We start from the raw sequence: 15,750 nt of genomic DNA on the forward strand, positions 1-15,750 counted from the left end.
TGTAGCTATCCTAGTGCTAGCTACATGATAGCCACTGTGCAGTGGCATCCAGCCATCAGCGGCTCCGGCGATCAGAGCAAACAGGAAATCCCGTTCAGAATGGGATTTCCTGTTTTTTGTTCCCCCGTCGCCAAGGCGACGATCGGGATGACGTCATCCACGTTATCCACGTCATGGTGTTGGAGGGAGTCCCGATCTACCCCTTAGCGTAGCCTGGCGGTGATTGGCCAGGCTGCGCACGGGGTCTCGGCGGGGGGGGGGAGGCCCTCTAACCTGGCGGGTAGCGGCGAATCGGCGGCGATCGGCGTGTACACGCAGATAGCAAAGTGCTAGCTGCGTGTAACAAAAGAAAATATGCAAATCGGTACACCAGGGCCTGAGAAATCCTCCGTGGCGGCTTACCCCGAGCTCAGCTCGGGATTATCACCCAGGAGGCTAATAACCTCGATCCAGTGAAATTTAGAAAAATCCCCATACCTGGCATCTAACTTTAACATGTCCTCTTTCAGTAATAAACCTGAACCTGTTCCCTAACATAAGCCCTATCCTTACATTTCCCGATAGGCACTTTGCTAGTGGTTGTCTAACTCTAACTGATCCTCATTTTTTAATCTTCAGCAGTATCTGAGGTTTGGCCTTGGTGCTGATACATTGCACCCAGAGCAGAGCAGGAGCATCCACAAAGCAACCTACGCAGGTGTCTGGGGCCTACTGGGTGTCAAGAGGCCCACCTGCCTCCTTCTCTGTCCTCTTTTTATTTTAGATTACCAAATAGACCACTAGGGGGAACTAAATCAACTGCCATCCAGCTCTGATTGCTCCTCCAGAAAAGTATTCTCATTTACCTGACTGTGCCACTGATTTCATTTCTGCAAGTCAGGTACTCACTGCACCACTGCCCAGGCAAAGCAGGTGGTTTCACCCTTTCCCGACTCCCTGTGTCCCTCCCTGCCTCTTTGTGCCTCTTCCCTGCCTCTCTGTGCTCTCACCTCAGAAGCAGAGAGCTGAGATGTTGAAATGTCATGACCTTGGGGTCGCAACAATTTTGGATGATTAGTATAACTTTTTAAAAGTACTAAAACTTTTTTCAGGAGTGGCGATCAGGTTAGATAGATAGATAGATAGATAGATAGATAGATAGATATAGATATATCTTCCATTTGCAGCAATAAGAGACTGGCAAACCTCAGGCATTCTAGTCAGTTTGTTGTGGTAATATAAGGAGATTTCATGTGATACTTCCTGAAGCATCTCCTTCAAACTAGACTGGCTTGATGGCACTTCTTAAAGAGTACCCATGGCGACGCTCGGGTCAAAAATTAAACACTAAACTAAGATGAGAGAAACCTCTAGATCCAGTAGATGCTTCCCACGCTGTCCTCTGGTCCCCTGTTGCCGCTTGCAGATCCCACTAAGATTTCCAACACGGGTTTGTCATTAATCTGATCAATTCCATGCTTCTCTTGGAGCAAGAGCATGGCCGTACTGGGCCTGCATGAATACAGGTGCACCTGTGCAGTGAGCCGGAGCCACTCGTCTACAAGCGGCTCCATGCTGCCTCACAGGCACAGCTGTGCTCATGTCTGAAGAGGAGGCTGGCTCTGATCTTCTGGAGGGTCCCAGAGAGCACCAGCAGGAGTAAGGAGGACTCAAGAAGCCATGATCTGGAGGTCTTCCCTCTTAGGTAATTACTTCCTTTTTGACCCAAGCCTCGGTTTGTGTTTACTTTAAGTACCATTTTGTCCGGCTGCTCCTACAAAGGCTCAATAAGGTTGGAATCTGGTAATTGTACTAAGCAACTTCATAGAGAACCAGATGGTTTCTTTTTCCCAGAACAGGTCTTGCATTCAGGAAGAAACTAGCTCTGATCAAGTACTCTTCTCATGTTTTGGCATACAATTAGTAATAGAGTGATAGCATTCCTCCTTTAATACCCCCTTTACTGTGAACTAATCTCTCCTTTTCCCACCCCCACAGCAACCCTAAACCCAGGGGCGTAGGAATAGGCCCTGCAGCCCCTGCGCCCGCGGGGGGGCCCGGCTCCCCCCCCCCCCCGGGGCCCGCTCGGGGCCGTTTTGTGGGTGCTGGAGGGGTGGCAGCATGAGGGGAAAGCCTTGTCCACAGTCGGCGGGGAGAGGGGTAGTTCCCCCCTCTCCCTCACCTCGGGGCTCTCCCCTCTGCGCTCCCCTCCAGCTCGTAAGTGTCTGTGGGGCTGTGGTGGGCAGCGAGCGGCGGGCAGATACATACCTGCTTCCGTGCGTTCCATCGGAGACTTCTCCCTCTAGCGGCTGACGTCACTTCCGGAAGTGACGTCAGCCGCTAGAGGGAGAAGTCTCGGATGGAACGCACGGAAGCAGGTATGTATCTGACCGCCGCTCGCTGCCCACCACAGCCCCACAGACACTTACGAGCTGGAGGGGAGCGCAGAGGGGAGAGCCCCGAGGTGAGGGAGAGGGGGGAACTACCCCTCTCCCCGCCGACTGTGGGCAAGGCTTTCCCCTCATGCTGCCACCCCTCCAGCACCCACAAAACGGCCGCGAGCGGGCCCCGGGGGGGGGGGGGGGGGGGCCCGCTCAGAAAATCTGCAGGGGGGCCCGGTGGGGCCTAGTTACGCCCCTGCCTAAACCGTCACATTACCTTCACCATACCGGGTTAATGGTCTTCAAGCACTTTTCTTGTACCTTTTTATGTGGTTTGAGTCTCTTGGATGTTCTCCTTTGTGATCTGAAAATTTTAATTTTAGATTTGCCTAATCTCTGTCCACTACCCAAGTTTTACCTCACAGAGCCATATTTATTCATGCCTTTCACTGATGAGGACTAACCACTCTGAAACAACTATAGGTCACATTAGTAGGATTAGATGGCTCTGTAAAATTAAATGGCCAAAGACACGCCACATAACAGCAGTTCTGGATGTGTGTCTTGCTTCTAAAGACCTAAAGCAACGATTTGCATATTCAGCAATGATGCTGTAACAATCGGTGAAGCACAGAGAGGTCTGATTACCGGTGATCTGCAGTATCACGGGGAATACAGATGTATACCAGATTATATGTGATCTGCAGTATCACCGATAATCCGATATACTAGCTAACCTCTGTTCACCTGAGTAGAGTGTAGTGTTTGGTGTAACAGTAACACAGAGGACTAAGCCTCAGTGCAGCAAGGAGTACTGCACAGATTCCTTCCGCAGACCTGAGCTCTCCAAGACGGGAGGAGTCAGACTGACAGTAGGAAGGCAGAACTGAAAGTGACACTCTGGAGGAGGTGTCACTGACAGGACGGGGAACCGCCTCCAACAGTGAGGTCGGTTCTCGACGTCGGACAAGCCAAGTCGTACACACACGGACAGATAAGGTACAGTATCGTAAAGCAAAGGCGGAGTCAAGGTACAGGCAGGGTTCGGCAACAGGATATCAGAAATATCGAGGTACAAGATCAGGAGGCAGAAACAGAGTCTAAGGACGAGCCGGGGTTCGGCAACAGAGTATCAGAAATATCGAGGTATTGGATCAAAGTTTCAAGAGGATAGTCAGGCAGGCAAATAGGTCATAACAGATAATCACAATCAAACTAGTACTTTAGCTATCAAAAGAATCTAGCTAAGTGTAGGATTACAGCTCCAGCTGGTCCCGGCATACTTGCGGATCTGACTACGGATCTGGGTGCTTCCACGTATGTGATCGCAACGCCAGACAAAGAGCAAGTGAACAGCCCGCAGTATATATCCACGGAGGCTTCTCCAGCACCTCCCTAAGTGCTGGACCAATCAGGAGGGGAGCCAGGGTCAGCTGACCAACCTGGTCAGCTGACTCATCTCTGGCTGGCATAAGTGTTCTGCCTCAATGCGCGCGCACGCACGTCACTCTCAATCCAGAGGGACTACGAGTCCCAGCCCCAGCAGCCCCGCTCTGCGGTGTCTCCGCAGCGGGGGTATGCACACTAACCGCCGCGTCCAACGCGGCGGTTTCTCCGCTCTCATTGAGTCCCTGCACGGAGACAGCCGCCTCGTGCTGAGAAGAGGCAGCTGCCTCTCCGTGTGCAGCAACACTGCGTGCGGAAAGAGCCGCCTGCCGCTGGCTCCTGGCGGCGGCTCTTCCGCGTTTATTTACAGTACCCCCCCCCCCTGAGGAGTGGACTCCGGACAGCTCCTTCTGGGCTTCTCTGGATGTAAAGCATAAAACTCCCTCACTATCTCATCCGCATGCATACGGTTCCCAGGTACCCATTGCCTCTCCTCAATGCCATACCCTTTCCAATGTACGAGATATTGCACCGAGTTTTGTACCATGCGTGAATCTAATATCTTTTCCACTTCATACTCAGGTTGGGCATCTACCAACACAGGAGGAGGAGGAGTGGGACCCACCTGGACTGCTGGTTTAAGAAGGGACACGTGGAAGGACCTTACCCCCCGCATGCTGGTGGGAAGGTCAACGGTATACGCAACATTATTAATCTTTTTTACTACCGGAAATGGACCGACAAACCTGGGGCCCAATTTATCTGAGGGCTGTTTCAGGGCCAAATGACGTGTGGACACCCAAACCAAGTCTCCTGGCTGGAAGCTCCACTCTACTGAACGTTTCTTGTCAGCTTGACCCTTCTGAGTAAGAAACGCCTTTTGTAAACTATCTCTCACCGTACGCCAAAAGTCTTTAAAAGACCTCTGCCAGGCCTCCAGAGCTGGAAATGGGGTGGAGGCCACTGGCAACGGTGAGAACTTGGGCAATCTACCAGACACAACCTGGAATGGAGACAATCCGGTGGAAGAGCTTTTCAAATTGTTTTGTGCGAACTCCGCGAAGGGCAGAAATTTGACCCAGTCGCTCTGTGTCTCCGCAACATAGCACCTCAAAAATTGCTCCAATGACTGGTTGATTCTCTCCGTCTGCCCATTGGTCTGTGGGTGGTAGCCCGATGAGAATGACAGCTTCATGCCCATTTGTTGGCAGAATGCCCTCCAGAATCTAGAAACGAACTGGACTCCCCGATCCGACACTATGTTTTCCGGAATGCCGTGCAGCCGGAACACATGTGTAATAAACAGGTCAGCCAACTCCTGGGCCGAAGGGAGTCCTTTCAAGGGCACGAAATGGGCCATTTTGCTGAAGCGGTCGACTACCACCCAAATGACCGACATACCTTCTGATTTAGGAAGTTCACCCACAAAATCCATGGACAAATGAGTCCATGGCTCACTCGGGGTGGGTAAAGGCTGCAAGGTACCCACAGGTGCCAGCCGGGAGGGATTACTCTTGGCACAGATCGCACATTCCCTCACGTATTCCTTGCAATCTGCTGCCAAGGACGGCCACCAGGCGCATCTGGCTACCAGATCCTGTGTTCTAGATGCCCCAGGATGCCCAGCATTTTTATGTGCATGGAACATCTCTAGAACCTGGAGACGGAACGGTAGCGGAATGAACAGCACCCCTGCGGGCTTCCCTTCCGGGATGTCTTGTTGAAAGGGAATTAAAGTCCCCTTCCAATCCTCCCAAGTCTCAGTTGCGGCTAGTACCAACCTCTGGGGAATAATAGTCTCCGGAATGGAGGGCTGTGCTGTCTCTGACTCGAAGCACCGGGATAAAGCATCCGCCTTGACATTTTTGCTACCCGGGGTGTACGTAATAATGAAAGAGAACCTGGAGAAAAATAATGACCAACGAGCCTGACGAGGGCTCAACCTCTTAGCCCCCTCAATGTACTCTAGGTTCTTGTGGTCAGTGTAGACCGTGACCGTATGCTCCGCTCCCTCTAACCAATGTCGCCATTCCTCGAAAGCTAACTTAATGGCTAAAAGCTCTCTGTTGCCAATATCGTAGTTCCTTTCCGCAGGGGAGAACCTACGGGAGAAGTAAGCACAGGGGTGCATTCTACCCTGCAATCCAGATCACTGAGACAGCACAGCCCCCGCCCCGACCTCCGAGGCATCCACCTCAACAATAAAGGGAAAAGATGTATCCACATGTCTGAGGATGGGTGCAGAACAAAATAGGCCCTTCAGGGTGGCAAAAGCCTGTAACGCCTCAGGAGACCAGTGAGTGGTATCTGCCCCTTTCTTGGTGAGACTGGTAAGTGGCGAAATGACCGTAGAGTAACCCTTTATGAACCTCCTATAATAGTTGGCGAAGCCAAGAAACCGCTGAAGAGATTTCAAGCCTACCGGCTGAGGCCATTCCAGAACAGCGGAGACCTTGGCAGGATCCAGCAGGCGACCGGGACGGGCGAATGAAACCTTTGGCCAGATTCTCCCTGATGTACTCTTGCATAGCCACTTTTTCGGGTCCCGACAAATTATACAAATGACCCCGGGGGGGTACACAACCAGAACGGAGATCAATGGGACAATCGAAAGGGCGATGTGGAGGTAATTTATCGGCTGCTTTGGGGCAGAATACATCCGAATATTCAGCATACTGGTCTGGTACACCCTCCACCTGAACTCTGGTTTGCCCCAATGTTAACTTCCCCAAACATTGCTGAAAACAATGAGGAGACCAGGAGGTTAACTGGCCCGTGGCCCAGTCTATTTGTGGTGAATGGATCTGCAACCACGGCATGCCTAAGATAATAGTGGAGGTTGACATGTGTAACACAAAAAATTGTAACTGTTCCCCATGCAATACCCCTATGGTGAGCTTCACCACCGGAGTCTGCGACAGAGCACGATTCCGTTGCAGAGGGGAATCGTCCACTGCTGTGACCTGAATGGGGGGTCTCACGGGAGTGAGTGGAAGACCCAACTCCTGAGCAAATTCGAAATTCATAAAATTAGCCGCTGAGCCAGAGTCAATAAAAGCTTCAGTGGATACAGATTTATCCTCCCATGTAACTGTACAAGGGAGAAGCAATTTTTTCTCTTTAAGGGGTGAAATTTGTGTGCCCAGGGTGTCACCCCCCACTACTCCTAGGCAAACTTGTTTCCCGACCTGTTAGGGCAGTTTCGCACCCTATGCCCTGCTGCTGCACAATACAGGCACAGCTGTTCCGTCATCCTCCGCCTTCGCTCCACCTGGGTCAATTTCGATCGACCAATCTGCATTGGTTCGGGTGGAGGCAAGGCCGGAGGGGATGAGACAGAGGGAGACGGTGTTACTAAGGGTGCAGCAGAGGGTGCCGCATAGGATGTCGCCCTTACACGGTGACTGCCTCGAATTTGCTTCTGATGGCGTAATCGACGGTCGACTCGGATGGCCGATGTGATGGCCTCATCGACTGTCCTGGGTTCGGGCAAAGTTAACATTAAATTGGAGACCTCCTCCGACAACCCAGACAAGAAGTAATCCATCAGGGCAAAATTATCAAATCTGGCAGTGACTGACCATCTGCGGAATTCTGCCGCGTAATCCTCGACTGAGCCTCTGCATTGCCGCAAAAGTTTGAGCTTGCGCTCAGAGGTAGCCGCAAGGTCAGGGTCGTCATATATCACGGCCATGACCTTAAAAAATTCCTCTACTGAAGTTAGAGCAGTATCAGTGGGAGGCAGATTGTATGCCCAGGTCTGGGAGTCACCGGTTAACAATGTTTTAATAAATATGACCCGTTGGGTCTCAGTCCCCGAGGATCGGGGTCTCAGCTCGAAGTATGACAACACTCTACTCCTAAAATTCCGGAAGTCAGACTTGTGGCCGGAAAATTTATCAGGTACAGGCATACGTATGTCATCACTAGGAGGGGATCGCACCGAATCAACGGACGTCTGAAGGGTTTGCACAGAGCCTGTTAGGGCATCAATCAAAGCTTTGTGCTGGCCCAGTGCTTGATGGATAGTATCCACCGAAGTGGCAAGCACGGTCAGAGGGTCAGCGCGTGCGTCCATCAGTTTATTGGTCTGGCGTTCTGTAACAATCGGTGAAGCACAGAGAGGTCTGATTACCGGTGATCTGCAGTATCACGGGGAATACAGATGTATACCAGATTATATGTGATCTGCAGTATCACCGATAATCCGATATACTAGCTAACCTCTGTTCACCTGAGTAGAGTGTAGTGTTAGGTGTAACAGTAACACTTAGAGGACTAGGCCTCAGTGCAGCAAGGAGTACTGCACAGATTCCTTCCGCAGACCTGAGCTCTCCAAGACGGGAGGAGTCAGACTGACAGTAGGAAGGCAGAACTGAAAGTGACACTCTGGAGGAGGTGTCACTGACAGGACGGGGAACCGCCTCCAACAGTGAGGTCGGTTCTCGACGTCGGACAAGCCAAGTCGTACACACACGGACAGATAAGGTACAGTATCGTAAAGCAAAGGCGGAGTCAAGGTACAGGCAGGGTTCGGCAACAGGATATCAGAAATATCGAGGTACAAGATCAGGAGGCAGAAACAGAGTCTAAGGACGAGCCGGGGTTCGGCAACAGAGTATCAGAAATATCGAGGTATTGGATCAAAGTTTCAAGAGGATAGTCAGGCAGGCAAATAGGTCATAACAGATAATCACAATCAAACTAGTACTTTAGCTATCAAAAGAATCTAGCTAAGTGTAGGATTACAGCTCCAGCTGGTCCCGGCATACTTGCGGATCTGACTACGGATCTGGGTGCTTCCACGTATGTGATCGCAACGCCAGACAAAGAGCAAGTGAACAGCCCGCAGTATATATCCACGGAGGCTTCTCCAGCACCTCCCTAAGTGCTGGACCAATCAGGAGGGGAGCCAGGGTCAGCTGACCAACCTGGTCAGCTGACTCATCTCTGGCTGGCATAAGTGTTCTGCCTCAATGCGCGCGCACGCACGTCACTCTCAATCCAGAGGGACTACGAGTCCCAGCCCCAGCAGCCCCGCTCTGCGGTGTCTCCGCAGCGGGGGTATGCACACTAACCGCCGCGTCCAACGCGGCGGTTTCTCCGCTCTCATTGAGTCCCTGCACGGAGACAGCCGCCTCGTGCTGAGAAGAGGCAGCTGCCTCTCCGTGTGCAGCAACACTGCGTGCGGAAAGAGCCGCCTGCCGCTGGCTCCTGGCGGCGGCTCTTCCGCGTTTATTTACAGTACCCCCCCCCCCCTGAGGAGTGGACTCCGGACAGCTCCTTCTGGGCTTCTCTGGATGTAAAGCATAAAACTCCCTCACTATCTCATCCGCATGCATACGGTTCCCAGGTACCCATTGCCTCTCCTCAATGCCATACCCTTTCCAATGTACGAGATATTGCACCGAGTTTTGTACCATGCGTGAATCTAATATCTTTTCCACTTCATACTCAGGTTGGGCATCTACCAACACAGGAGGAGGAGGAGTGGGACCCACCTGGACTGCTGGTTTAAGAAGGGACACGTGGAAGGACCTTACCCCCCGCATGCTGGTGGGAAGGTCAACGGTATACGCAACATTATTAATCTTTTTTACTACCGGAAATGGACCGACAAACCTGGGGCCCAATTTATCTGAGGGCTGTTTCAGGGCCAAATGACGTGTGGACACCCAAACCAAGTCTCCTGGCTGGAAGCTCCACTCTACTGAACGTTTCTTGTCAGCTTGACCCTTCTGAGTAAGAAACGCCTTTTGTAAACTATCTCTCACCGTACGCCAAAAGTCTTTAAAAGACCTCTGCCAGGCCTCCAGAGCTGGAAATGGGGTGGAGGCCACTGGCAACGGTGAGAACTTGGGCAATCTACCAGACACAACCTGGAATGGAGACAATCCGGTGGAAGAGCTTTTCAAATTGTTTTGTGCGAACTCCGCGAAGGGCAGAAATTTGACCCAGTCGCTCTGTGTCTCCGCAACATAGCACCTCAAAAATTGCTCCAATGACTGGTTGATTCTCTCCGTCTGCCCATTGGTCTGTGGGTGGTAGCCCGATGAGAATGACAGCTTCATGCCCATTTGTTGGCAGAATGCCCTCCAGAATCTAGAAACGAACTGGACTCCCCGATCCGACACTATGTTTTCCGGAATGCCGTGCAGCCGGAACACATGTGTAATAAACAGGTCAGCCAACTCCTGGGCCGAAGGGAGTCCTTTCAAGGGCACGAAATGGGCCATTTTGCTGAAGCGGTCGACTACCACCCAAATGACCGACATACCTTCTGATTTAGGAAGTTCACCCACAAAATCCATGGACAAATGAGTCCATGGCTCACTCGGGGTGGGTAAAGGCTGCAAGGTACCCACAGGTGCCAGCCGGGAGGGATTACTCTTGGCACAGATCGCACATTCCCTCACGTATTCCTTGCAATCTGCTGCCAAGGACGGCCACCAGGCGCATCTGGCTACCAGATCCTGTGTTCTAGATGCCCCAGGATGCCCAGCATTTTTATGTGCATGGAACATCTCTAGAACCTGGAGACGGAACGGTAGCGGAATGAACAGCACCCCTGCGGGCTTCCCTTCCGGGATGTCTTGTTGAAAGGGAATTAAAGTCCCCTTCCAATCCTCCCAAGTCTCAGTTGCGGCTAGTACCAACCTCTGGGGAATAATAGTCTCCGGAATGGAGGGCTGTGCTGTCTCTGACTCGAAGCACCGGGATAAAGCATCCGCCTTGACATTTTTGCTACCCGGGGTGTACGTAATAATGAAAGAGAACCTGGAGAAAAATAATGACCAACGAGCCTGACGAGGGCTCAACCTCTTAGCCCCCTCAATGTACTCTAGGTTCTTGTGGTCAGTGTAGACCGTGACCGTATGCTCCGCTCCCTCTAACCAATGTCGCCATTCCTCGAAAGCTAACTTAATGGCTAAAAGCTCTCTGTTGCCAATATCGTAGTTCCTTTCCGCAGGGGAGAACCTACGGGAGAAGTAAGCACAGGGGTGCATTCTACCCTGCAATCCAGATCACTGAGACAGCACAGCCCCCGCCCCGACCTCCGAGGCATCCACCTCAACAATAAAGGGAAAAGATGTATCCACATGTCTGAGGATGGGTGCAGAACAAAATAGGCCCTTCAGGGTGGCAAAAGCCTGTAACGCCTCAGGAGACCAGTGAGTGGTATCTGCCCCTTTCTTGGTGAGACTGGTAAGTGGCGAAATGACCGTAGAGTAACCCTTTATGAACCTCCTATAATAGTTGGCGAAGCCAAGAAACCGCTGAAGAGATTTCAAGCCTACCGGCTGAGGCCATTCCAGAACAGCGGAGACCTTGGCAGGATCCAGCAGGCGACCGGGACGGGCGAATGAAACCTTTGGCCAGATTCTCCCTGATGTACTCTTGCATAGCCACTTTTTCGGGTCCCGACAAATTATACAAATGACCCCGGGGGGGTACACAACCAGAACGGAGATCAATGGGACAATCGAAAGGGCGATGTGGAGGTAATTTATCGGCTGCTTTGGGGCAGAATACATCCGAATATTCAGCATACTGGTCTGGTACACCCTCCACCTGAACTCTGGTTTGCCCCAATGTTAACTTCCCCAAACATTGCTGAAAACAATGAGGAGACCAGGAGGTTAACTGGCCCGTGGCCCAGTCTATTTGTGGTGAATGGATCTGCAACCACGGCATGCCTAAGATAATAGTGGAGGTTGACATGTGTAACACAAAAAATTGTAACTGTTCCCCATGCAATACCCCTATGGTGAGCTTCACCACCGGAGTCTGCGACAGAGCACGATTCCGTTGCAGAGGGGAATCGTCCACTGCTGTGACCTGAATGGGGGGTCTCACGGGAGTGAGTGGAAGACCCAACTCCTGAGCAAATTCGAAATTCATAAAATTAGCCGCTGAGCCAGAGTCAATAAAAGCTTCAGTGGATACAGATTTATCCTCCCATGTAACTGTACAAGGGAGAAGCAATTTTTTCTCTTTAAGGGGTGAAATTTGTGTGCCCAGGGTGTCACCCCCCACTACTCCTAGGCAAACTTGTTTCCCGACCTGTTAGGGCAGTTTCGCACCCTATGCCCTGCTGCTGCACAATACAGGCACAGCTGTTCCGTCATCCTCCGCCTTCGCTCCACCTGGGTCAATTTCGATCGACCAATCTGCATTGGTTCGGGTGGAGGCAAGGCCGGAGGGGATGAGACAGAGGGAGACGGTGTTACTAAGGGTGCAGCAGAGGGTGCCGCATAGGATGTCGCCCTTACACGGTGACTGCCTCGAATTTGCTTCTGATGGCGTAATCGACGGTCGACTCGGATGGCCGATGTGATGGCCTCATCGACTGTCCTGGGTTCGGGCAAAGTTAACATTAAATTGGAGACCTCCTCCGACAACCCAGACAAGAAGTAATCCATCAGGGCAAAATTATCAAATCTGGCAGTGACTGACCATCTGCGGAATTCTGCCGCGTAATCCTCGACTGAGCCTCTGCATTGCCGCAAAAGTTTGAGCTTGCGCTCAGAGGTAGCCGCAAGGTCAGGGTCGTCATATATCACGGCCATGACCTTAAAAAATTCCTCTACTGAAGTTAGAGCAGTATCAGTGGGAGGCAGATTGTATGCCCAGGTCTGGGAGTCACCGGTTAACAATGTTTTAATAAATATGACCCGTTGGGTCTCAGTCCCCGAGGATCGGGGTCTCAGCTCGAAGTATGACAACACTCTACTCCTAAAATTCCGGAAGTCAGACTTGTGGCCGGAAAATTTATCAGGTACAGGCATACGTATGTCATCACTAGGAGGGGATCGCACCGAATCAACGGACGTCTGAAGGGTTTGCACAGAGCCTGTTAGGGCATCAATCAAAGCTTTGTGCTGGCCCAGTGCTTGATGGATAGTATCCACCGAAGTGGCAAGCACGGTCAGAGGGTCAGCGCGTGCGTCCATCAGTTTATTGGTCTGGCGTTCTGTAACAATCGGTGAAGCACAGAGAGGTCTGATTACCGGTGATCTGCAGTATCACGGGGAATACAGATGTATACCAGATTATATGTGATCTGCAGTATCACCGATAATCCGATATACTAGCTAACCTCTGTTCACCTGAGTAGAGTGTAGTGTTTGGTGTAACAGTAACACAGAGGAATAAGCCTCAGTGCAGCAAGGAGTACTGCACAGATTCCTTCCGCAGACCTGAGCTCTCCAAGACGGGAGGAGTCAGACTGACAGTAGGAAGGCAGAACTGAAAGTGACACTCTGGAGGAGGTGTCACTGACAGGACGGGGAACCGCCTCCAACAGTGAGGTCGGTTCTCGAGGTCGGACAAGCCAAGTCGTACACACACGGACAGATAAGGTACAGTATCGTAAAGCAAAGGCGGAGTCAAGGTACAGGCAGGGTTCGGCAACAGGATATCAGAAATATCGAGGTACAAGATCAGGAGGCAGAAACAGAATCTAAGGACGAGCCGGGGTTCGGCAACAGAGTATCAGAAATATCGAGGTACTGGATCAAAGTTTCAAGAGGATAGTCAGGCAGGCAAATAGGTCATAACAGATAATCACAATCAAACTAGTACTTTAGCTATCAAAAGAATCTAGCTAAGTGTAGGATTACAGCTCCAGCTGGTCCCGGCACACTTGCGGATCTGACTACGGATCTGGGTGCTTCCACGTATGTGAGTGCAACGCCAGACAAAGAGCAAGTGTACAGCCAGCAGTATATATACACAAGGACCTTTCCAGGACCACCCTAAGTGCTGGACCAATCAGGAGGGGAGCCAGGGTCAGCTGACCAACCTGGTCAGCTGACTCATCTCTGGCTGGCATAAGTGTTCTGCCTCAATGCGCGCGCGTCACTCTCAATCCAGAGGGACTACGAGTCCCAGCCACAGCAGCCCCGCTCTGCGGTGTCTCCGCAGCGGGGGTATGCACACTAACCGCCGCGTCCCACGCGGCGGTTTCTCCACTCTCATTGAGTCCCTGGCCCTGCACGGAGACAGCCGCCTCGTGCTGAGAAGAGGCGGCTGCCTCTCCGTGTGCAGCAACACTGCGTGCGGAAAGAGCCGCCTGCCGCTGGCTCCTGGCGGCGGCTCTTCCGCGTTTATTTACAGATGCATCATGGGAGAAATTTCTTGCTCACATATACCTGAGTAATTGCAAACATCTGATTTAAGGAGGAACACGTTTATTTAAGTTTTGTCTGTCCTGTACATAACTGATAAAACATGGGTGTGTGTCTGTAAGTGTGAGTGTTCGTCTTTTAGAATTATTTTTAAATAGGTTCATTTATTTTATTTGTATTGAAGAATGTAAAGACTTGTGCATTTTTTTTAAATTGGCTGCTGTTTCTTTCATACCTATAGTTAATGGCAAGGATGAACCAAACTCAGCCAGCTAATTTCATCCTCTGTGGTCTCTTGTACCATCCAGAATCTGATCTTCCATTGTTCTCCTTGTTCACCATCACCTACATCATGGCCGTGATCGGGAACAGCACCGTTATTTTGATGGTTTTGCTGAGCCCAACCCTACACACTCCGATGTATTTCTTCCTGACCAATCTGTCCATCCTCGACATTTGTTGCATTTCCACCACAGTTCCTAAGATGTTACATAACTTTGTGACTGCCTCCTTCACCATTTCCTTTTATGGATGTGCGGCACAACTGTATATATTTACATGGGTGGAAATTACTGAGCTGCTCCTCCTTACCTATATGGCATTTGACCGGTACATCGCCATCTGTAAGCCTTTACATTACAACCTCATCATAACTCCCAAAGTGTGCTTACAGATGTCCATCAGTCTTTGGCTTTCAGGCAAGTTCTGTGCCGTTGTTCACACATCGTTGACTTTTTCTTTGCCGTTTTGCCGGAATGTTGAGATTAATCATTTCTTTTGTGAGTTTCCTCCGTTGGTGAAGTTGGCATGTACGGACACCACTCTGAATGAGATGTTTGCTCTAATAACAGACATCATCATGTGCGTCTTCTGCCTGAGTTTCATAGTGGTCTCCTACTTCTTCATTATACTCAGCATTTTCCGTATCAAGTCCGAAGAAGGGAGAAGAAAAGCCATTTCCACTTGTACATCTCACATCACTGTTGTCTTCATTTTTTATGGCACGTTATTTGTGGCGTATATGAAACCCCATTCTGACTTCTTTCCAGATCAAAATAAGATCCTTGCCATTGTATATGTTATATACATCCCACTGCTTAACCCACTGATTTACACTCTTAGGAACAGAGACATGGCACACGCTCTAACTACACTGATTAATAAGATCAAGGCTCGATGAAAAGATTAAAGTGTGGGTTAAGTTTCATGCGAACTTTAAAAAAATCATTCAAAACATGTAAAAGGATGTACAGCAAAGTCCCCGTTATCTGGAACTCGGGTAACTGGCAGACTCATTCTCAGCTGACTGGCATGCCTGAGGGAATAACGGGCGGAGAGTTGGGTGTTTGGTTTTTTTTTTTGTGGTTTAGGGAGGAGGTTTGCCAGCCCTAAAATATTCACCGAGCCTCCAGCAACGCCTTGTAGCTCCTAGCAGCTTTCGGGATCTATGCATGGCTCCTGGCATGTCACATGACCCAATGCGACCCAACATGCTGAGAGCCATGCACAGATGATGCCGGAAAGCAACCAGGAGCCCGCGAGGAGCTACAGGACGTCACTGGAGGCTTGGTGAGTATTCTATCCTGCACAGGAAGGGGATGGTTGTGTGTTTTTTTGGCCAAGCACATGTGCCCAGCATCAGGTGATCCCCGCCGTCAGAGCCAGATACTGGGGACTCTGCTGTATCAAGCATTTCTAAACATAACATACAGTTCCTTTTGTGGGTGTCTCTGTCAGACCTGAGCTGGGAGCAATCGTTTGGCATAGTAAACCCTCCATAGCTGTGAGCTCTAAAGTGTCCACTGAACAAGGAAATAAGGATGTAAAATATTAAAATATAGAGTTGCCATGCCCACAAACATTTAACTGTTTCC

General features: G+C 50.7%; 1 protein-coding gene across 1 annotated transcript; it reads left to right on the forward strand.

The window, feature by feature from the left end:
* Positions 1 to 14,129: 14,129 nt before the first annotated feature.
* Positions 14,130 to 15,056, forward strand: LOC137504573 (olfactory receptor 2G3-like). The gene has a single exon (XM_068233155.1). It carries the CDS (start codon positions 14,130 to 14,132, stop codon positions 15,054 to 15,056), a length of 927 nt encoding a protein of 308 aa, XP_068089256.1.
* Positions 15,057 to 15,750: the final 694 nt, after the last annotated feature.

Source organism: Hyperolius riggenbachi, chromosome 4 (genome assembly GCF_040937935.1).
Source record: "Hyperolius riggenbachi isolate aHypRig1 chromosome 4, aHypRig1.pri, whole genome shotgun sequence".
In the NCBI taxonomy this organism is placed as follows: domain Eukaryota; kingdom Metazoa; phylum Chordata; class Amphibia; order Anura; family Hyperoliidae; genus Hyperolius; species Hyperolius riggenbachi.